This window comes from Pygoscelis adeliae, unplaced genomic scaffold, assembly GCF_000699105.1.
Source record: "Pygoscelis adeliae isolate BGI_AS28 unplaced genomic scaffold, ASM69910v1 Scaffold619, whole genome shotgun sequence".
In the NCBI taxonomy this organism is placed as follows: Eukaryota; Metazoa; Chordata; class Aves; order Sphenisciformes; family Spheniscidae; genus Pygoscelis; species Pygoscelis adeliae.
The window spans coordinates 654,675-678,624 of record NW_008825521.1 but is presented as its reverse complement, the minus strand read 5'-3'; the positions used below and the strand labels follow the sequence as shown (position 1 = coordinate 678,624).

General features: G+C 37.2%; 1 protein-coding gene across 3 annotated transcripts; it reads right to left on the bottom strand.

Moving 5' to 3' along the window:
* Positions 1–7: 7 nt before the first annotated feature.
* On the bottom strand, positions 8–19,578 carry RC3H2 (ring finger and CCCH-type domains 2). 3 transcript variants are annotated; one of them, XR_663924.1, is made up of 21 exons: positions 19,289–19,578; positions 17,738–17,855; positions 17,057–17,290; positions 15,936–16,111; positions 14,427–14,627; positions 13,890–14,022; positions 13,519–13,637; positions 13,044–13,156; positions 12,111–12,419; positions 11,136–11,350; positions 9,732–10,159; positions 9,138–9,308; positions 7,859–8,014; positions 6,293–6,506; positions 6,051–6,135; positions 5,454–5,535; positions 4,916–5,050; positions 4,287–4,394; positions 3,060–3,208; positions 1,369–2,448; positions 8–799 (listed from the first exon to the last, which is right to left on the bottom strand). XR_663924.1 is itself a non-coding variant. In XM_009331606.1 (20 exons), exons 1-20 carry the CDS (start codon positions 19,517–19,519, stop codon positions 2,253–2,255), a joined length of 3,573 nt encoding a protein of 1,190 aa, XP_009329881.1. In that variant the 5' UTR covers positions 19,520–19,578; the 3' UTR covers positions 8–2,252. The 3 variants fall into 3 exon arrangements, 2 of the variants coding, with proteins under 2 accessions (XP_009329881.1, XP_009329882.1); XM_009331606.1 differs by having other exon boundaries at positions 8–2,448; XM_009331607.1 differs by lacking the exon at positions 8–799 and having other exon boundaries at positions 2,339–2,448; positions 3,079–3,208.
* Between the last annotated feature and the right edge of the window lie 4,372 nt (positions 19,579–23,950).

Genomic DNA, 23,950 nt, shown 5'->3' with positions numbered 1-23,950 from the left:
TTCAAACCTTTATATTTTCTCTATTTTTGTAACAAAATAGCAATTTAAAATTTAAAAATCTTTTAAAAAAATTACATCACCTTCAACATGGAAGATCTCACTGTTTAAATATCCATGAAAGAGACATACTTGTTTGCATATCTGTTTTGGAATTACATTGTACAGCAAATAATAGTATCTCAGAAGCATTTCAAAAGTAATATAAATTCATATTTACAGAATGGTCTTGGTATAAAATATACAACAATCATATTTATGTCTAACATTCTAAGTTAAAGTTAACATCAATAGGAAATAAGTTAAGGTGACAAAGGTGGTCTTGTTCTTGTACCCATTCACTTCAAGTTGCAAGTGAAACAAAGCATCAGTCTAATCCTAGCTATGAGGTGGCACTGGCTATAGGAAGGTACAGCAACAGCCAAAGGAAACTAAGAAAAGACTACTTGACTGTTTTTCTACATACATTCCTTTACATTTGAGTATTAAATAGATGTGTAAGATCTTCCATACTGACACCAGAATATCAAAACTAACCCTTGGATTTTCAGGTATATTTACAACATAATTATTTCATGGACAGGTTCATTAGGAGAGATATCAAACACCAATATTTACTTAGTCTAATCAGTAACCCTCAGGGAAATGCCAACCCCCACCCCCCAGAAGCGTGCACAAAACAATTATCAAAATCTTACCCGACCACATAGCTGTGATTTTGTAAAATAACAACTCAGACGACCAGTAACATGATCCTCTTTAAGCATTTTGCTAGCAGGAAAAGCCCTTACATGCAGTACACCTGGTGAAAGATCAGCTTGGCTTAAAATATTCCAGTACAATTTTCAGAGTAAACAACTTCACAGAAGTTAATAAAAACATTAAAAAAAATTTAAAACTTGTCACAAAAAGTAAGAGGACAAACAAGAAGATAGTAATCATCAAGAGGGAGAGTCCTGCTTGCTTTCAAAAAAAAAAAAAAAAGGATTTTTAAGCTTCTCAGAAAAAATATGCCCAGGGCTCTAGTTCGTGTGTATTCATGAAAACCAATTTTCAGTTGACATGCCTATATGATTCTCAGTCACATCTTAACAGGGCATAAATTCATACACTTTTCAGTACTCTGAAGGTCAGATAATGCTATATTATTGTATTTTCAAGGTCTTTGAAAATAAGTTGCCACTGAACAAGCAAAAATTAAACCTGAACACAAAATTATGATTAACAACATTTAACAAAGGTAATACAACCGCCTTAAATTCCCAATACTTAGTTTAAATTAAAAACAAAACAGTACAAAAAACAGCAATACCATCTTGTTAGTCAGTGCAAACACTACATACAGGGTTTTCAAAGGAAAGCCAAGAGCACCTGATACTTTTTGCCAAGTCATCTGGATTCTATAATCTCCAAGTTGAGAACTATTAATAAAAAGAGAAAAGAAAAACCAAAATTGCTGTTACATTAGTGCATAACCTCTCAAAATAGTTGAAAATTGTTTCACGTATAACTTGGGGAAACCAATACCTAGTACATTAGCTGGAGGACTTAGGCACTTGATTTACTTCTGATAACTTTACTTGGACAAGTAGCCTACAGTACTAAAGCAGAAATTTGGGCAGGGGGGGAATGGAAACAAAAAGCTGCAGCAAAGCACTGCACCACAGACCTGCAAATAACGTAGCGGTGCAAAGCTAATGGTGTGTTAACCCTGTAAAAGTCTCAAGTCCAAATCTCCACCTCTCAGTCTTCAAACAGGAAACAATACTCCATGCAAAGTTCCACAACTAAAGAAAAAGCAGCTGCAACAAGACACAAGTTCTTCTCTCATGAAATAAAATAGAGACAAATAAGTTAGTCTTCCTTTCACTAGATGTATCATTGTAGGATCCTGCTAGTTTAAATAACTGAGTTGTTAGTTTTCTACAGAAGCCATTTTAAACAAGAATGGCTCAGATACCGCACCGGATTGCTACAAACTCATAAAAAGCTGCTTTAAGCTTAAGTAAAACAATGTCCAAATTCCATTCATTTGTGGAAAGTGAACGCCTTACCCTAGTAAAGTAAGTTTTTTTTTTTTCTTCAGAATGCTAATGCGAGAGGGGCTTGAAGTATCAAAGAGTCCACAGGAAATGCATGACCCCAATATTATTTTTTTTAAAAAAAATATACATTATATAATATATATTATATATATAAAAAGCTAGTGTAAATGCTTCCATGGTGTGGTCACAAGCTGGAAAGATGAATGCCTTTCAGCTGTTAACCATCCTGCCATTTGCAACAGGCTTTAAAAAGTCATTTTTATCCTCAGACATAACGTGAGTTTTCAAAATGAGGCTGCCAACACTGACTGATGTGCTGATGGGCAGGCAGCTTGCATTGCTAACAGATGTTGTGATCGGCTGACTGAAGCAAGAAGTTACGGGCAGGATTGTTTTCTGCTCCTCCCTGAGGAGAAAAATAAGTTACACAAATATTAAACAAGTACACGCACAAGTATCCGGAACTGAATTGTGTGCATTAAATAAATACTGACAAACTCATTTTTAGCAACAGGCTAAACATCTTACTATGGAACAGTACGCTCAAGATGTTAAATGCAGTCTGCCTCATTTTCAAAGGCTGCATTACACATTAAAGACTACAGAACATATAAACCTAGAATAGTGTATTTCAAAAACTACCTCTCTATGGAGATTTGTGCCAACAGTATGACATTTAACCTTTTGAAGTTTTTCTTAATTTCTGTTAACTATAAAAATACTTTTGCATTTTTTGCTTACTGAATGTGAAAGGTATTTTTAACAGCTGTGACACGTATCAGTATATACGATTACAACAATGCATACGAACAATGGTACCATCCTGTGACTTTCGTATTTGTGACCTAGTTCTATTTCTTAACAAGTTCTTTTCACTTCACCATGTATACACAATGCAGGTGTCTAATCCAAGTCTGAGTAGGTACATAGTTCATCCTTAAACAATCATGCTTCAACTATCCTGATGCTGCTGTTTGTCTAATACTGGCAGACACTGCTGTTTTGTCTAACACTCACAGAATCACAAGGTCTTCACCTAAACTTTGTCTCTTCTGTTCCATAGATTCTTTCTGATGCTGCTTCAGCGGATGCCCATTCTCTACAGTTGTTCCATTGAGCAGCTGATCATCTTGAGAACTAATACCTAGCTGTATATCCAGAATCTCCTACAGGAGAAAAGGAGAAATGTCCGTCAATACTGTCGCTACCAGCTTTAAATTTTCCTATTATGTTCCACTACATAAAGCTGATGGAAATGGGAGTCTTGTCATAAGGCTCCTTATTTTTATTTCATACTACTGGAATGTCTACCACATTTTACTATAGGAAAAAGGAAAAAAAACAATTATTCAAAGATGGCAGTGAACGACAACAGTAGTATAAACATCAGTTGCTAAAAAATGGTTTATCAGGTGAGATACAAAGGAGGCAATAAAGACAGTGAGAGCTGTTTCAATAATTAGGAGTAGAGGAAAGGCTAAAGATAAAGGTCCTTCCACTAATGTAATGGCGATTCATAACTCATACTACAGTACTGCATCACGTACCACAGGCAGAGAAAACAAAAGCTGTAGCCAGTACTGTAAGCCAGTATTGGGATGTATTATGGAATATGTTCCCAGTAAGAACCTTAATTTCTTTTAAGTGTATGATGCTTTAAAAAAAATGGACAATTGATCCTAATGCCTGGAATGAACACCAGAATGTTTTATGACTGCATAGCAAAGGAGGAAATAGCATAGAAGAAACTGGGGCAGATGCACAGAATTACAGAAAAACAATGAAGCAGCAGTGAAAACAAAAGAACACTGGATTACAACCATTTAAATTACTATTAGAATCAGGTGAGCACAAAGTTTAAATTAAATGATCACATTTAGATGTAAACTTCAATGTAAAACATTCTTAACTACAGTTTCAACACTGGAGGGGAAGGAGAAAGGAATGGACTCCCTATCATTACTAATGCTATCAAAAGATAAAGAGCAAAAAGCTGAAAGCTATGACAAAGAACACAGTGAGCTGTTTTTAACTTCAGTAATATTAACCACCAGGTATCTGAATGAAAAGTGTGAGACCCCTAGTGTTAAAATAAGGCCAATGTTTGATATCACTACGGAGACTAAAACCAAAAGGCTTTGCTATCAACATAATCTACTAATTCACAAAGAAATTTTAGAAGTTTTTTAATAACTAATGAAAGGACCCAGTGAGCTTTTTCGATGCACAGACTATTGTACTTACTTCTATTTGTTCACCTTGCCCATCAGGTTCATCTGTATCAAGGGCTGACAGCTCCAATTCAATGTCTCGATCTGGCTTTGTGTCTGCACAGTCTTCAGTATAATCGGTCTGAAAAAAAGAATTAGTATGTTCTGTAAGTATCAAGTTGGCTTTTTACCTGCTTCACACAACACTCAGGTATTAAAACAAAAACAGAAGATGCATTTCTAGGACACAACATTTCTACAATACAAAAGAGCTAGTTAGACACAAATAGAACAAATAGACAACATAGGATAGGAAGCTAAATCTAATCACATTACAGTACTGAAACAGAGAGATAAAATGAATACTTAAGTAGAAATTTCTGTAGAGTTCATTGGCAGAATGTTTAGACTTATAACATGTACAAGTAGAACGAAGAGTAATGATTGCGTGAAAATGGATTGTCACATTCTTCCCACTTTGTAAATGGATGATTGGAGCAGCAGCATAGCAGGTGCACCTACTTGATCCCAGGGAAATAACTGGGTGCAACAACAACAGTGACTTGACTTGCACAGGATGTGCTATAAATATTTGGGAATGTTAAAACTAAGAGTTGTTTCAAACTCAAAGATTTGTTTCATCCCAATTACCCCTTTCTTTACCTCACCATTCCTCAAATCAATTTCCTTGCTTAAAAGATTTAAGGTAAGACGACTGCCTTCATCTAGAGAATTCCACTTCTGTTGCATGGCTAGTGCATTCGCCTCTCTCTGAAGTAATAATGAGTTACTTTTGGCCTACGGAAAGAAACATATCAGTTACGAACAACTACACTTGAACCATGTATTGTCAAATGGCAAAATAAACCAACTTACAAAAAAGAACAGTTCTCTTGCTAGATGGATAACTATGTATTCCTTTAATGCATGTCATTTATTTTGTTCTGCATTTGCTGGCATGTGTCAGGCTCACCACTTTCTCCCAAAAATAGCCTTACTGATGTCAACAGAACAGCTCATATTAGTATGATGCATAAGGACTGCTAAGTGTTGCGGTGCTAGTGTCTAGTTAACCCTTACTGATCATTTTGTCAATTGTACTATTTTCTGTAGGCTACACTAAGAAAATCTATTTAAAATCACTTTACTAAATCACTTTTTTTAAATTAAAAAAAACACATGGTATAATATCTGATCTTACCTGCTGTAATTCAATACTCAGTAGATCTCCAGTGCTGGAATGCTTTCTGTGACCAGACAAATCTGTAACTATGAACCTGTCCCTTTAAGAGAAAGAAGGCAAAACTAGGAATTAAAAACAAGTTCTCTAAATCAAAGGCCCCCATAAACTTCATTAGTCTATCAACATTAGATTTTTGGACAGAAACTATGTGACTAAGATAATGTGCTCTTCATCGGGGCTCACAATACTCCAAGGCATTATGTGAAGCAAACATCTTTATTTTACACATGGGTAAGATGTGGCAAGAAAACTAGAGGGAAACTACTCAAGGTCACAGGTTTTGACATGACAGCTTGGCAGCACCTGACTCCGATTCTTTGATTAGGTCTCAAGGGATACGTTGCTAGTAATTGGGTATTATTAGCTGCGTTAAGTATTAAAGACCACACAAGATTTAACCTAGTTATTCCAAGGCTTTATGTTGGATAAAATAAATCTTTTACTTTAAAGTTAAGAATATCTATTAATAGTTCCAGATTCCCCCCCCTTCAGGATTTTGAAGAACAGCAAGCTATAGGAAATGTTTTTAACAGAACACAGAAAAAAAGTCCATACCGTTCTGTATAACGCGCTGATGAAGTAGAATCTGAGCCATAGGCACTCCATCTTGAGTCAACAGCATTGACATAAGGGACATAATCTGTAACAAATTAAGACACCATTCATTATCTTCTCTGTTCTCTAAGTGGGATATACAGGTATTTTAGCTCTTTGCATCTTCATTGCTGTAGTAAGCATAAACGGGATGAAATGCTCATGATGTATGCTATATTGTCATACAAAGCCTGTACTTGTACCTGATACACTGATGGGCTTAGTAGCACTTCCTTGGGAAGCAGTGGCCTGAATAGGATCTGTCGTGTGATAACCCGTGCGGGATGACCTGGAGATTGCACCCCACTTGGAGATGATCGGTCCATCGCTAAATGGAATTATAGGATCTTCTTCCTTTGCCCTTCTCTGAGTTTCAAATAAATGTACTCTCCTTTTAACATCCCCGCTGTCCAAATCCTATAAATTTAGGAGATAGAAGATACATGGACTCATTTGAGGTTATTCAGATTCTTCAGTTGGCCAGTAACTTTCTGACTATTGTTGCTGAATACAACGCTGAAAATCTGTCCAACTAGAGAGCCACATGAGAAAGCTATTGCCAGTGCTAGAGGAAATAATTTTGCTTTTCCAAGCTTGCGTTTCCAGGCAGAAGGAGTTCCAGTATGCTTTAAGGTCCTTCAGTACCCTTTCCTATACTTGAAGTAGGCAGTATCAAAGGCGGCTTGGGATGAGATTCGGTGACACTTGTTTCATAGAACATAAAGGTAACCTGTTACACTATATAGCAGAAAGTCTCCAAAAAGCATAAGCTCTTACCCTTCCAAAGGTAAGCTGTATTCCATGATTCATACTACATACTTTTTGTTCCCTAAAGTCTTTCAGTACGCTTTTTTCCCCCTCTCATGGAAACTGGGTGATAAAAAATAAGTTGTATTTTATTTTCACAGATTTGCTGGCGCATTAAACTGTTTATTAGAGGATAATGTGCCTTCCAACCAAGTAAGAGGTGTGGTCTAGGAAAATAGTTCATACAGATTCTCTGTGGGTACAAAGCAGCCAAGATTAAGTTCATGCTGATCATCCTGGGTCCACGGCATTTCAACTTTTCTCTGTAAGCGTATATTGCTCTTGGGATTAACTTCAAAGTAAAGATTTTCTGAAACAATGGCAAGTAACAAATCTTAGATCCTGAAAAGGCCAGTGATTCATTCATACAGGATGGACTATTACACTTAAGCCAAATAGGAAATGCGTTTCTGCAATGGAAACACCTGCTCTGAACTGGCCTCAGTGACCCTGTATTAACCAGCCTGCCACTGCAACGTATTCTGAGACTGTTTTAGATGCCTCAGAAATTGTAAGGACATATGTGTACACGTATACATTTATATAAAGAACTCTCAAGACAGACAAACAAAATTAAGGCGGCAAAAATTTTTATCCCATTCTAATAATCAGAGAACACATTTAAAATTTATGAATTCTTATCAGTTTACAGACCATTTACTCAAAATATTTTGGCTACAAGTTTGAGTTACAGAGATCTGTTATTAAAATAGTTGTTTCAGACATCTAAGGATTTTACTCATGGCACTACATTCTGTCACTGAAGTAAATACATTGTTTATTTACAAAACTGGGAAAAGATATTCCAAACAACTTCAAATGGGCAGAACTACTTTAAAATACTAAGAATAGAAGCTTTCCACTTAAAAAAAAAAAAAAAAAAGGCTTGTTTAACCAAACAGAAGACACTTCAGCATGTAAGTATCATTACACTAATGAGAGAACATGCAGAAAACCCCTACCATTAACACAGCATTTGAATTGGCAATCACATCCTTGGGCTCTGAGTCGATAGCATTTATACAAGAGCCAATAGTGCCACAAGACCACGGTGAATAGTGAGAGAGATGGTCTTCCTCAAATTTAGTTCCACTCAAATCACTGACACTCTCTGAGAACTATGGAAAAGGGAATAAATAAGCAGTGAATAATAAAAACACGAAATTCAGTATTAAAATAAGAAAAGACATTTACTGCTATTTAATTAAATTATCTCAGAAGTCAATCAAGGAGTTCCAGCCATATTCAAGACTTGACTCAGGGACAACATAACCCGTTCGGTCAAATTTTAAACCAGTACAGCTGACAGCTGTCAAAGAAGGGCAAGCTTTGCCACTACAAATAACTGCCTGGTCTGCCAAGATGAGAGACTGAAATCAGTGTCACTATGTTAGTGGCAGGTTTCTTCAGGCAAATACCTACAGTAATTAAATTGAGAGGAAGCCATGCATTTTCCTTTAATGTATAAACCAGTGGCAGATAGAAGTATGACTTGGAACCCTCCAACCTGGATGAAAAGGACTAAATCCTGATCTACCCTGAATGCACCCATAAGGGACTTCAAGTACCTTACAAGACCTTTTCTGAATAATCAGTCTAGCACCTCAAATATCATTAACGGAACTGTCAAACCACAGCAAAGAGTGCCTGGCACAGTGGATCTTAAACTAGTTTCTTGGATGCATTTAATTTACACATATAGAAAATAAATATCACAGGATTTTTTTTTTCCCTTCAAAGGCACACTGTTCCTTATTTGTTGAGTTTCCATTCTTGTTTACATAACTATCACAAAACTACACAATGTTCTACCGATGCCTTTTGCCACTTTTAAGGGATATGTATTCTCTGGGACTTGACAAGCATTTGCAGCTTGATTCAGTCTACTCATCCTGTCATAATGCCATTTGGAGTATAAAAGAGAAGGTCCTTAATGGAAAACAACTGTTGTTCCCTATACAAAAACCTGGAGGTTCACAAAGCTAGTTCAATAAAATTACATTTCCTTAGGTGAGGGTAAATTGAATCACTTCACTTCTTGACCTTTTTTCAGCAATCATGTTTAGCATCACCTTAATATCAAATTGAATGCATTCATTATTAGATATTACTTCCCTTTTGCTAGATGATTAAGTTCATTTTATGAACAATAGATGGCAGGTAGAAAATCTTTACTAGAAATATTAAATGGCATCTTACAGAAACAGGAAGGGAAAATAAAGAAGTTCTTTGGCTTCCCACCTCTGTGCTGAAATCTACACTGAAGAGAGGAGAAGGTGGTGTTGGAGATGGTGTTGCCATAGGAAGGGTTGACGATACCAGAGGAGTTTTCTGCGTGTGGTACTGCGCCCATTGCTCTGGCTTCCGTCTTAATTGCTCATCATAACCAGTCTTCAAATGACCACAAGGCTCCTAGCAATAATAAATATAGGACTGTATATCCTATCATACTCTAACCTGTAAAATGGAAATACTTGCAGGGGACACACTTGGACCCCCAAATTCCCTTGGGGGGAATATCCCTAGAAGAATTTCACAAGGATTTGGGGGAGAACCTGGCCCATGTATGGCAACTCAAATACATAATTAATTTAAGCAACATGCATGGGAATTAAAGAGGCAGAGGGGCTCTGGTCCTAATCCAGATTAAAGTGGTCTGTTTTACAAGCCCATTTTATTATGGTTAAAAACAAAACAAGAACTTTGTCCAGGTCACACGTCTTGATCACTGTAACCCCAAATAAACAGAAGAGGTCTATGCTAATTATTTACCAACTTTTCAGTAATGACCTTCAGAATCAAGACTACATCACTCCCTTTCTGGCTCTCACTTACCCTCGGTAAAGGCACAGTCCTCTGTTCGTTTGGAGGTTGACAAGCCACAGAGTAATACCCATCCAAAGAGTTGTATCTCTCACGTAATGATGTCTGATAGACAGATGAGTGCATCACATCCATGGGAGGTAAAGAATTGCTCCTAATAATATCATCTCGTGGGTACATCTGTGGGCGCCAGATGCGCCTGCTGTCATAAACTGGAGCATACATTCCAGAAGGGACAGGAGGAACTGGTCCATACGGCTGCGGAGGAGGAGGTTGGTAAGGAGAATTCAGTCGATCTCGAGGGGGAAATGTACTGTAATGATCGGCATATGGCACGGAAGCAGGTGGGAGGGAGGATTCTGGAACGTTATTGGACCTCACAAAGCGAGGAACACAGGGAGCCACACCAGCTGGTACTGTTGGAGGTGGTGGATAATATCCTTAAAAATTGGAAAAAGGCATATTTAATGTAACCAAAAATGACCCAGAGTTTTACACCTTCTAAAACTGTAAATAGTGTTGATAAGTACTTTTAGAGAATGAAGAGTCACACTTTACAAACCTGTTACTGACCCTATCATATTTCTGTTGAATGTAATTTCATGTATGACAACCATATTTGCAGATGTAGTGCTGACCCTTTACCACCTTGACCCAATTTAGAAAATGGAGTTTCTCTGCCATTGCTCCTATGTACTATGGTATAACTATGTAACTGAAAAGACAGCATCTTCAGCATTTCTTTATATAGGAAGTTAAAATAGTTCTCTAAAATAAAAAGCTATATTGCTAAAAAAAAAAGTAATTCAAAAGGTCCATGAATAACCATTTCACACTTGGCTTATTCTTTTTTCTTTGGAGAGGATTGTCTGAACACCTCTACCTTTTGTTCTGAGAGCTTGTGAATGACCTGATGCTGTAACACCTAATTGTTTGCTTGAATATAAACATGCACACTACAACCTAAAAAGATTACTGAAACCTTTCAAAAACATTTGAGCAAGCACAAAGATGTAGAAGTCTCCCAGTAGAAGCATGCGATGCCTCTGGGTCTGAATCCTGTCTATGGATACCCTCATGGATAGGGCATGAGGTGAGGAAGCCAAAATAAATGCAATTAAATGCTAACAAAGGAAAAAGTAGATGAAAGACCTTGAGGTTCAAGTTCTTCTGGACGCTGAGGTACAAGTTGCAAAACATACAGCACACAAAGACAAGAACCACCAACAACTGGGAGCAAACCACATATTCCTCCCATACTCAGCAACGGACCAGCATTAGTATTCCCTTAAGTGAAGATTCAGCTGATATTTAAAAAAAAATCCACAAGACTGAGACAAAAGTTATTTCTCAGCATTTAGGCTTATCTAGAGAAAAGTTCAGAGCTATTTTTGATTCAGTGCTCATCTCACTCACCTGTCTGTGGGTACTGTGGAACTTCGTATGACAGCTGAGTCCTGGGATCTTGGAAATATTGAACATTATCAGAATGTGGAGGGTAGACAGGTACTCTGGGAACAAACGGGCTGGATTTTGGAGGCACAGAATTAACTTCTGTTCCAATATTAGGAGGACCAGCTGAGGTAGCTGCTGTCTGGCTTACAGGAGTCTTGGGTGGAGAACCAATTTTACTGAAAAGGATTACCAAGAAATGATTAAGAAGATCTTTACTTATTTCAGTTAGTCATCTCTTCGCGTACACTCCTGTGTAATGTGGAAATTTGGGCTATGTCATTTCCTCCGGAATTTTATTTTTCATACCCCAAACTGATACTATTATTACATCTCAGCCTTTCTCCTAAAAGAACTCAAAAGTGGATATAATGTTTTGGTACGTACCCAGAAGCTTACACGCCACTTGTAAGTGTATTCTGGTAAAGACAAAGGCTTTGAAAAGTTGTTTAGAAGCTCAGTGCTTTCTGGAGAAGTATCCAAAAATTTTTTAAGGGAAAACCCCAAAACTAGAAGGTTTCCAGGATTATTAAGGGAATACAGCACGTGCACCCTTCTTGGTTTCAGGAAATGTCAAATTTTGAGTGCAAGTTTTTTGTTTTATTTTTATGTAATAACCCAATAATAAGTAAGATACCAGGCTAAGAACAACGGAATAAAAGATGAAGGGAGAGATTTACCATTTTATCTATATTGCATGGGAATAGTCAACAGCTAAAACAACAGATGCTGGCTCTGACAGCTTGAATCCACAGACTTTGTATAATGGTATCTGTACTGCACTACAAGATCTTACATAACTCTGCAGCCAGTGAGCACCAGCAACAACTGCAAGCCAGGACCAGAATTCAGTATCTGTTTGTTTGCCATCCACAAACTCCATGATAATCTGAAAGCAAAATGTTGTGCTTAGTTATCTTAATGAAAAAAGTTGCCTACTTTTCAGGTAGTGATTCTGTAGGGGATCCAGAAACATTCTGGCCATTGGCTCCAGTCTTCCCTCCCTTCTTGGTGTTCTCCAAAGCTCTCAAGGAGGTGTCCGCACAGCGAGGGATCAATTGGGGAACACCACTTTCTAGACTAGCTATTCCGTTAGTACTTGGCACCATCTTCCCTGCTGCTTCAGGGCTTCCTATGACAGAAATTACATTTCCTGTTGTGGTTGAGACGGTGCTATTTACGCCAACTTTATTTAGAAGGGGGAATGTTCTCACTGTTGCACTGATTTTTTTGTTCCTCAAGCGGTATCTATAAACAAACACATGTACAGACACACAGAAGAGAGACGATTTAAAACGTGCTTATTGTACAGTTTAATACGTTTGTAAAACTAGCAAAAGGAAGGGATTGAGAGGAACATGATATTAAAAAATTACAGGACTTTAAACTGGTGCTTATTTTCAACAATCTGTAAATAGAACATCAATGTCTTCCTTGTAACCAAAGATCATCTCTCCTCTTATAAGATCCACTTCTGTAGTTCTTTGAAAATGGATTTGGGTGAAAACAGCTTCAAGAATGCATACGTTGCATACTAAATAACTCACTTTATTCCTTAATCAATCAAAATGTAATTAACATTCTTTCTCCTGTAGGTGATATAACCAAACCCTGACAGACACTGAGCCTAGACTCAGTTTCAGGAAAGGAAATTTTACTTCATATGGGGTAAAATAAAAAATAAACCTGGAATTAGTTTACAGATATTGCTTTACTATACCTTCGGTTTCATGTAAAGAGTTGTCACTTCAAGAGATTCACAGATCCTTCCGAATGAATACATGTACAGAAGAAACTGTTTTCAAAATTCTATGGAGATTGTTTGGATTTAAATTGAAAAGAAAAAAAAAGAAAGAAGTCTCCCACACTCACTTTTCAAGCTCTTCCTGAGAGTGAGCAAATGTACAGTTTGTTCCTCTTGGACATCCCCCTTGCTGTCGAAGGTCTCGGCACATACTTGTTTTATATTTGCTATTTGGTTGTGGCTTTAAGAAAAACAAACAAAACCACAAGATGTTCCACTTACAATCTAATACACGTTTACATAAATACACAAACACATCCATGATATGCTTTTACATTTTGCATCTTTAATCAGAAAAATAAGGAAATTTCTTGTTGATGGGCTAAGTACTCTGCCATTGTATGGATCTCACTACAGCAAGCTCTGCTGCATTCCATGTTCAGAAATGTTAAGTTCTCAAAATCTAAAGGCAGTAAATAACAGTATGATCAGTTATTCCACAGAAAAGGCCATAAATATGTCAAATCAATAGTAATTTTTCAAAGTCGCATCTTTCAGTAAATGTACATTAAGACATATAATACAACAATCGAATATAGTTACCTGTGGAGTTTCATGACCTTTTCTACTGTAATTCTGAATGAAATCCACCAGTCCATGTACCACAGTCTTTACAGCAACCATTGCATTTTCCAGCTGCTCCCATGTTGGAGATGCTGCATCTAAAATTATTAAAAGCAGGCTTGTCATTCTGTCAATAATTCCAGTAGTATCATAAATAAGAGGCAACTCTTCTAGTACTTCAAAACACCAAGTACTAGGACAGAGCTCAGAGAGCCCTGAAGAAGAGTTTATGATATACTATGTTAATTAATGGGAATTTTGAAACCAGGAATGGAGGTTATCATCTTAATAATTTACTTTGCCAGGTACAAAAAATATCAATAAATGTTTTAAAAGCTTGATTTGCATACCTGGATTTGGATCTATGTTTGCCAGCAGCTCTAAATGAGGCCTCAGCCTGTTTAAGTTTGCAGGATCCCCCGTGCGCTGCAAGACAATTGTCAATTCTTGTACACTCTTTGCAAAAGATTCTGGAGATTGGAGCTGAAAACAAAGTGAGCATTAGTGTGCTGCATCTTATAATTGTGAACTACTCATCTTAAAAAGATTTTCATTAAACTGGTTTCTAAATGCAATATGTAGTGTCTTCAGATGGCATATACAGAGTATCAGTGGAGAGAAATTTAATTTCTCAGCTCAGAATCTGCCCTATGAAGCTTCATCACAAGACACAAAAGAGGGAGTTAGACTTACAACTACTGGAAAACAAAATGTCTTCATGTGAAGAATACACTACAGTGGGGAGAAAACCTTCATTCTAGTTTTAACTAATATTCGATACGACTAAAAGACAAAAAGTTAACTCAAGCAGTTCTTGGATTTTTATTACAACATTTAATAGTCAAATCTAATCCTACAAAGATACTAAAATCATCCCTTTGACAAACCTTGTCAATAATGGATTGCATGTGTGATTTATGTGCCAAGTCACCATAAAGAAGGGAAGACCATTGTTCTGGTGATATTCGAAGTCCTGCTTCCATGGCAATGTGAACAATTTGGGCATCATGTTCTCTCCGCAAAGCCTCATAACTCCGAAACTCTTCTTTAAGTTGCATCAGAGAAGAATCTTCATCCCTTTTAGTGACCTAATAAATAGTAATAGTTAAATATTCCTCCTTTAACAAAAAAATCTCCAAGCCCATCAGAAAAAGACAGTTACACAGCACCAATCACAAAAGTACTGCTTTTGTATATTCAGCATACACTTAATTTTCTTCCATGTATTCATCCACTTAACTAGAAGTGCACAGGCAGAACAACCAGCTCTTCCAAGTTTTTACAGGATCACAGGTGCAAAACTATACCAATTCCACTACTTCCAACTAGGAAAGTAATCAGATTTGCTTGAGTCACAGAAGATACAGTTAGATATTTAGTAGTTCTACTAGTAGTTTTCGCTACCCAATATTAAAGGATGACTTAAAGAAATAGGAAAGTGTCTAGAAGTGACTTAAATAATACAAAGGAAAAAAAATTTAAGATATTGACATTTAAAGAACAGAATATTTAACTGAGAGTCCACTATAAATGTTAAGTAAAACTCTTAGGTTACATAAGACATTTGTCATAAAGGACAGCAACAGGTCTCACTATTTTAATGTTTAGTTTAGTGATGTTGTGATGATCGTGTTTTTAACTGTGATTCAAAAAGAAAAAAGACCCATGGAATTAACTTTTCACTCTTTTCCAGATATAAGAAGTGGGACTATTCAGTTTAAACAACCCACCCCTATATATAAAAAATAAAGAGTCTCTTCAGTGCAAGGCGGCTAGATACAGACAAAAGAAAAAAGGAGAGTGAGTGGCAAGTGTGTTGGAACAGAACGTCGGAGCTCAGGTTGATAGCACTCTCCGTGTATGGTGTCTCCCTCTCATGCCTGGTGTTGGAGCTAGAGCAGATCCCAGGACTACAGTATTCCAAAAGTTTTCTTTAGAATGCTGGGATTGGATTCTAATCTTTGAGAGCACCCGGGCCAGTCTGACATGTCTGGCCATGGCCTACTCTTATGAATCTAAATAAAGTCAAAAGCGATTACATTAAAACATCTCACTTCTTCCCGAAGCAGGCTAGGAGCGCCTACAGAGTCAGGCTTCAGGCCTCTTTCAGGGGAGATAATTTCCAGATGATGAGCAGCAGTTAATAATGAGGGCAGTAATTTCAGAATCTATTCTGGCTAATTCCACATGTGACCATTTGTTCCTTTTGCAGGGAATTTTAAATATCAAACAACTACTTCATGACAGTTCTAGATAAAATCTTACAGTCAACGTTATTTAAATATGTAGAAACTGAATTTATGTAACATTTTACAGGTGAAAAATACTAATCCTAGCTTGGGTTCTCTGGAGCTGCACTAGTTCACAGTGACAAACTTCAAATATTGCTATTTTACCTTAAAGCATGATGCTCTATACAGTAGCTGCACAACATGACCAATGCTTGTTTTAGAGGCCTGAGGAAATCTTGGTTCTAGCCTTTGTACAACAAAAAGTACCAGAACTTTTCTTGAGAGTGCAGAGCCATCTTCCAGTGCCAGTAATACAAGTTTCAGTGCCTCCTCTTGCATAGCTTTAACACACAAAAATAAAAGATAGGAAGTGAAATATATTGCCAGAAAACAGCAAGGCTATCATATTAACACCATAAGTAGGAGCATCTGAATCATCTTGAACATAATCCCTTATTACTTTTTATTTCACTAATCATAAGAAAAATCTTTGTAAATATTAAGAAATTTGCTAGTTTAGAAGTATTAAGAAGCACTCTAAGCACAGCAAACTTAAAGAGCTAAGACTAATTTTCAGTAATAAACACATCAGTAGTGCAGTTTTTATACTTTTCTCCACTGTGCAGTCTTGTAGCCTTTGTCGTTTTGGACATCTCATCAATGCTACACCATGAAACTGTATAAAATAAACATGGGAACAGTACAGCAATGCTATCATCAGTTACTGGAATCGAGAGGACTACTTCCAGTTTAAACATAATTTCCTTCTCATTTCTGTGCTTGCTTTAGCAACATTCTTAACTAAGAATTTGCTGTTTCTATCAAAGATATAAACAGGATCATTATAAATTTTAAAGTTAATGCTGCAACTAAAGTTAGGCTGATTGTATTTACAGCTAAAGTATGAACAAGAGAGCATCTGCAGTTTCCTATCCAATTCTAATCAACAGGCAGCAGTACAACCAGCCCCTGTTACAGTTACACTGCATTACAAACTGTGCAGAAAGCATGGTTATGTACCTCTTCTTTGCCAGGATTTTTTAAATACTTCCTCACAATTTCAAAGAACAGTTAATAAGGGGGAAAAAAAAAACCAAACACAACTTTAAAACAGCATACTAACTTGTATCTTTTTTTTTTTTTCCCTCCTTTCTCCCTGGCAAAACGTTGAAAACCAGAAGTAATTACATCTTCAATCAAACAGAAGAAATTTCCAAAGAATGTTTTTTGTTTTAAGAAAAGGTATAGCTAAATATACTCTGTCGCAGATTCTACAGGTACTTTACCTGGTCCTAGAAACTGGCATCCTCTTGCCCTGACAGCAGCCCAAAGATTGGCAGAAAGCTGCTGAGGATTTTGGTGCTGCAAGATCAGTTCTGTAACTGTTCTCTCTCCCAGTGATCGAGCTGCCCTCATAGCTCTAACCCGACCCTCTTCCTCCACCAGCTGACAATTCACCAGCGTCACAAGCTTCCTTTGCATTGGACGGCTCAGTGCACTCTGATTCAAGCTTGCAACACCTTCAAAGAAATTGAGAAAAGGCAAACTATTGCTTCTAATCAGATTAGTTCACCTGAATAAGACAAACAAAAATGTCTAATAGTATGTGTCTTTCTCTACGACTTGGGATACTAGTCACAGGTATCTTCCCTTCTCTTCGGCAACTCTGTGTAATTTATTATCAGAAAGTATTTTAATTAAAGTCTTAAATTGACATCAAACCCATCCTTTGATGAAAGTTCAGCTTTAGTACAAAGTTAGCCCCAAGGAAATATTAAGTAAAAAAAAAGAATATTTTGTAAACTTAAAAAAATCCAAGTGTCACAGATGTGAATAAGCTTTTAAAGACGTAAGGGAAAATTTATTACACAAATGAGAGGATTATCCCATTGATGCCTAAAAATCAGTGCTGAAAACACAACACTGTTAAAAGTAAGCTACATCAAAACTCTGCTGTTGAAACTCACCTTTGCCTCCACTTAATGGCTTTAAGTAGAGTGCCAAATCCTCAACACATTTCTTTGCTACTTCATAATGTTTGTTCTCTCCTACATTACTCAACTTCACTGTCTGATGATCGGGTACCTAAGAAAATGCAAGGGGAAGGAGGGGGGAGAAGAATTATATACACCCGGCTGACCTATCTGATATGCCTCTGATGGCACCAACATCACTACTGTTAATTACATAACACTGCAGATGTACACTGCTTTTTAGAGAAGTAAAAGACAGGGCCCACCCAAGGTATGTAGAATGTAATAAGGAATAACAAAAAGGACTCAAGATGAGGATCAGGGTGATGAGAGATTATTTTTGTTAGTACTCAACACATTAAGAACAAAGGTAGGATAGAAAACAATAGCTAAGGTCTAATGAGAAGGTACTTAAAAGATGAATGAAGAACACAAGATTTGAGAGGATGATCCATGTACAAGATCAGCATGACTTACTACAGAGAGACAAGGGAAGTTAAGACAAAATTAACTGGCAAGAAAACATGAAAAAAAATCAAATGCAAAGTTAGAAAATAACAAGCATAATCTGGGCATGCTGAAATCTTCAAAGAGAAGAACTAGCAAACTTAACTTGGTGGAAAAACTCAAAGTAGAGTAAGAAGGTCAGACAATGAAAATAGACGTATTAGTCACAATACATTCAATTGTTTGAAAGACATTTCAAGAAGTTAGGAGACCAGGAAAATTAATGTTGTAAGATCAAGGCAGTGATTTGACACAAACTTAGAAATAAAAAAAAAAAAAAGGAACATGTGAACTTGAGAAACAAAACCGCTTTGACATAGATAGCGCTATTACCAATAGCTGTGTCAAGGCATGTGATAAGACATTAAAAAGCAAAGTAAAAAGCATCTTCTTACTGCATCACCCAGGTGTTATTGCGAGAGTAATATGAAAAAGCATATGAATCAGCATAAGGTGAACAGATTTATTTAGTCTCCATAAAGTGCAGTGCTGATTATATAATCGCTGTTTTGCCACTGCTACGAGACAGCACGGGGAACATTCCTGGCCTGATTAGCCAGTGTCTGAAAACGCAACTGAAAAGCCATCATCATGCATATTTAAAAGAAATTATACACACACACTTCTGAAACTCGGTTAAGCAGCTAGCTACTTTCGAACATGTGACATGTAGAAATGAGATTCCTTGCAAGAGTACGATGAACAAGTGCAATCTGCAGGTTCACTTTCCTAATGACAATTGTGACAGATAATTGCCTATTTCCTAATAGGTATTTTTCTCCAGTCACAGTTCAAGAGCCTTTTTAAACCAGACTTAGCTTACAACTAATGGAACATGTTTTCATTTAATGAGAAGAGTATGGTCCCGAAAATGGTGCAGTTGCTTTTAGAGTATGTATGGACTTCTAAATGTTACAAAGTTAAAGTCTTACCATTTTTTAGACTAAAATGAGGCAAAAAGATCAGCACACGTATTGCAACTGGCATGTAAATGGTAATAACACGAAGTGGCAAAACAAAGAGCTGCTTAAATCATACCTGGGCTCCAACTAACTGGAGGAGTGCAAAGTTTACAGGAAGCACATCGATGTCTGTATTGATGACAGTCTGGTCGAAAGGACATGCCTTGCGATGAAGCTTGTTCAGGCAGGTCTTACAGACAGTGTGAGAGCAACCTAAGCTGATGGGTTTGTGCACATTCTCATCAAACTCGTTGTAGCAGATTGGGCAGGACAGAAATTCTGTCCACTGAGCTGCCTGCACAGGCATTGTGGAAGCTGGACACTTGTTTAGCAGGCTAGCAGACCATTATTTCACTGTACTATGTTTTGGCAGCTGTAAGTGAATAACAGAGTATTTAAAACATGCTTTCTGCTAATTTAGAATGATTTTTAATTTAAAAAAACCCCACCATTTCAATATTTTACAGAATAAAACCAAATCCTTATGTTGAAGTACTCAAAAAACCCAACTTTGTGCTAGTTTAATAATTGTATCAAAAAAGGCTCATGAACTGAATTAATGCGCACTACCATAAGTTGAAGTCAAACCTACTCACAATAAACGGCATTAAAGTTCTTCTCACAGGATTAAATACACCTTTAGCGTAGGAAGAAGACGACATTTATTGGCACAGAAAGCGTAAAGGCATGAATCACGGTAACCATCTCTCACACTATCTCATCTAACCTCAAGTTTTCAAAACCCTGAAAGCACTCCCTGGTTGTAGAATGGGCCTGGGGTGGGGAGAAGACACAGATTTTGGTTTTTTTTTTTTTGCAGGGGGGGGGGGGGTGGGTGTTAAAATGTTTTTTCCATTTGAAGTGAAGTAGAACAATGCCTTTCTTCTGCAGATCTTATTCAGACTTAATCAGACACCAAACTAAACACAGCTTTGCTTTTTTTTTTTTCCCAAGACACATTTTCTCTTTCTGCAAAGACAAATCAGTTAACAAAAGTTAAGAATCATAAGAAAACACTAAAAGAATGAGAGAATAGTTTTTAGTTTTATGATTGTGTTACTTCCCCCTTTTCTCCCAAGAACCCATCGGAGCACTCAGGGGCAGAGATTGCTGTATTCAATTTTGCTTTTCACATCTCTACCTTACACAACAGTGCAACTCCACTTCCATGAACTCACAGCCAGAAAATCTCTGATGTGTTGAAATCCAGGTATTTAGGACAAAACTTATGATAAAGCAAACAGTAACTTCAACTGGCTTGCTATTAAGTCTTTTCTCTTGAACCATCTCACTCTGTGCAGTAGTACCAGGCAAATCGTTTCCATAAACGTATTCCAAAGAAAATATGGATTTATAGAAATCGTTCTGAAAGACATCCCATCTTATGTAACTTGCGTTCTTGAAAAAATAACAGACCGAAGTTCATCGAAACCGTTTACAGTCAAGCTTTCATCATGAAGTTTTAAATTCATAGCTTCATCTAAAGAGCTAAACAGCCCCACCCTCTGCTGCAATGTGCAACGATGTTGACTTTCTATGCAACCTAGAGACCAGTTAGTTCACTTCAAGGCTATGAACAAGCTTCTCCTAGCAGCTTGTTAGAAATGCAAATACACAAATGTTTTAATTACATGTTTAACATTCTATTTTTTTTTTCCTTCGATGATGGAAAAAAGGTAGTTTTGAGGAAGCTGAGATCTCCCCTCCGCATTCGAATTCAGTAACTCTTTACTGTAATTCCATTGTTGGCTGTGCTACAGTTTAATTAATGCTAAAGTATCAGACCATTGAAATAATTACTAGAACACCAAATAAACTCGATCTGTGGATGTATTTTATGTTAATTACGACCATCTGTTTAGAAATTCTATTTAGTACTATGAACATTCAGTGCCTTTTTAGTAACAGGATACTTGTACAAGATGTCCTTATCTCAGTAATTTCAGTATTATGCAGCGATTTTTCCCCCAAATGAATTCCCATAGTAAGTGTAAAACACAACAAACTGAAAGTTGAACCTGTCCCTTCAAAACCAAACTGCTGAGGTAACACTTTCAACTATTCAAGCCAGAATATTCACATGCATTGGACAAAACAGATTTTCATCCAACTTCTAGGAAAGCACAATCAAAGCTCTTACAGGGATGAACAAAATTGCAGTCCTCTTTAATCTGCTATTGCTACATATGTCTTTTAAACCAAGGAAATTCAAAAGCAAAACAAATAAAAGCAGAACCAAACAATGAGCCAACATGCCTAGAAAGATTTTTAATTCCTCTATAAAGAATCCCACCATTTCCTTTAGCACGTCTACTCCAGCTTCCCTACCAAAACGGCAGGATAAGAGATGCACAGAACCGTAGTGCAAAGCCTCGCAGTAAACACTTCCCTTGAAGCTTTTTGCCAGCACTACCAGAAATGTCAAGATACTAACACCAACGCTACTGCTGACCTAGGAACGCTATCAGTGTTTCTTCACCTGTCTGACTGCACGACACAGGTAACAGCACAAACCTGATGACTCTGGGAAGTGTGCTACTACCATGACTCACACAGGGAAAAGTTTAAGGAAAGGCTAGTACACACACAGCTCAATTGCTACTATGTTGTTGGTCACTAACAATCTCCTAATAAACAGTCTCTATTTCCACACCACTCATTAATTATCTCAGATGCAGGAATCTCTGCTCTGAGACAGCACCCACATTCAGTTTCCACAGATACTTCAGAGACTTGCAAGAAACAGCCACCTCTTTATTTACAAGCTTTTAAAATATAGTTGTTTGTTTTCCTGACCAGCACAGAAATGAAACACAACAGATTCTTAAAAGTGTGCACCACCAATTTTTAAAGATCCATCTCAGAGTATTTAATCATCATAAATGACAGCTTCTACTAAGCATGTGTTGACCTTCAGATTTCTTGACAGGAAAAAAATCTAATTAAATCAGCAAACAGCTGGGAAAGGCTTCAACTCCTAGAACTTCAAGCAGCCATACACAGAGGAAGTCTCCATACTCTGTTAAGCATGCCAGCTATCCTGCCATTCTTGCACTCCAGTGTGTTAAGAAAACAATCTCACACCTCCTAATTATCACGTCAACTTCTACAAAAAGCATAAGCCAAATGTTTAATAGATTCTTGCTCCTTGTCAGAAACAATGTATTTCAGGGATGTCCTCTTGAAGAACAAATTGCTCCAGTGCTGTAAACTGAGCAAACACAAGGAAGAGAGCATAACAGAGAAGGTAAACTAGAAATCAGTTTGGGTTTGTTTTTAACAGGCAGCATACTCAGTTAGTCCAACTACCCTTGGTCTAGCTGTTCATTCTGGCAGATACGCTATCTATCTCTACACATACACAGGGCTTCTTTTCCCCATCGAAGTAGAAGCACCCTGCAAAAACAAAAAATCCCAAAGAAATGGCTGATACAGAAGCTGGCCAAACATACAAGGTAAACAGTTTGAAAAGACATGGTAGTTTTTACTTAAAAGATGTTTACATAGTACAGTTACAATAAATTTTACAGTATTACTGTTAGAAGCAATACTTCAGATGACAAACTGAAAAATGCACAAGCCTAAGTTCAGAAATTACATAATAAATAAAAAATATTACAGTTAATTTTGTTTCTAATACAGTAATATTTTCCCACTGCAGTAATGGTTGCAATGGAGTGGAGTAACAATGACAAATGACTGAATTTCTCATGATAATTTTAGACCAGAATATTTTACGAAACTGGAAGGGGATGTGTGTGGGGTGAAGCCCCAAAACCTTTCTTGAACAGCTGTACCATATACAAATGATAGAACTTGTAAAATTTAGATGTTCTTATTTTACACTAATTTTTAGCTACCTAATCCCATGACATTCTTTACAACTAATCCAAGTTATTGTACTTACTCAACAACCTTTGGACATGATAAATATCACTTAATCCTGATTTCCTAAAGAAACCAAGCTTAGGTGATCATGCTTTCTATTAGCCTGTTCCTCTCCCACATGAACCTCAGGACCCCTGGACCATTTTTGAGCAAGCCTAGTGTGTCATGTCTGAAATGCATAGACATTCCATGAAATAGTATCTGGAGAAAGGTCCAAGTTCGCACGCTTCCCAGGAGAGGCTACAGCACCAGGCTCAGCAGTTATCCGTCTGTTCTGCCTACTTTTCTGATCTATCAGCATATACGCACCAGCCAACCAGAACCCAGCCAAAAATTACCACATTTTGTTCAGATATAATAAAGGGCTATTTGGAAGGTAGGGACATGACACAAACCTGCAGGAATTCCAACAAACCTTTAAAAACAGAAGGCTTGATCTATGAAGAGCAATGCCAAACATTTGGCGCTTGGCCTCCTGAGTTCAGTATCAGTACTTGTTAAGCAAGGCAAGGAGAGGTTTCAGAACCCCACGGCAGGATACTGAACCAGCACACTGAGCTGAACGTTGCCGGGACTAGCTAATTAGAAATTCTGATGACAATGCTTTATCTTGAAGTCTACCTTTATCCAGGGCTTAGATGCCTAACACCAGGAGATGTTGACTTCCCCACATCAGAAGCTAACGACCTCAGTAGTTCAACAACTTTACACAAAAACAGAGAAAGGGATATTCTTTAGTTAGTGGTGCTGGTGTTGCCTCACATCTTAATTCAGTGACTAGATTTCTCACCTACACTAAGAGATACAAATTCAATTATTTTTAAATACTTTTAACCCATGTTTTCATCTT

Bases quoted from the DNA above. Each gene is read 5' to 3' on its own strand.
- RC3H2 (XM_009331606.1), bottom strand. From the start codon at position 19,519: ATGCCTGTGCAGGCAGCTCAGTGGACAGAATTTCTGTCCTGCCCAATC. The intron at 17,856-19,288 runs GTATGATTTAAG...GCATTTTCTTAG, and splicing joins TCCAGTTAGTTGGAGCCCAG to GTACCCGATCATCAGACAGT. The intron at 12,420-13,043 runs GTGAGTGTGGGA...GTTTGTTTATAG, and splicing joins TCTCAGGAAGAGCTTGAAAA to ATACCGCTTGAGGAACAAAA.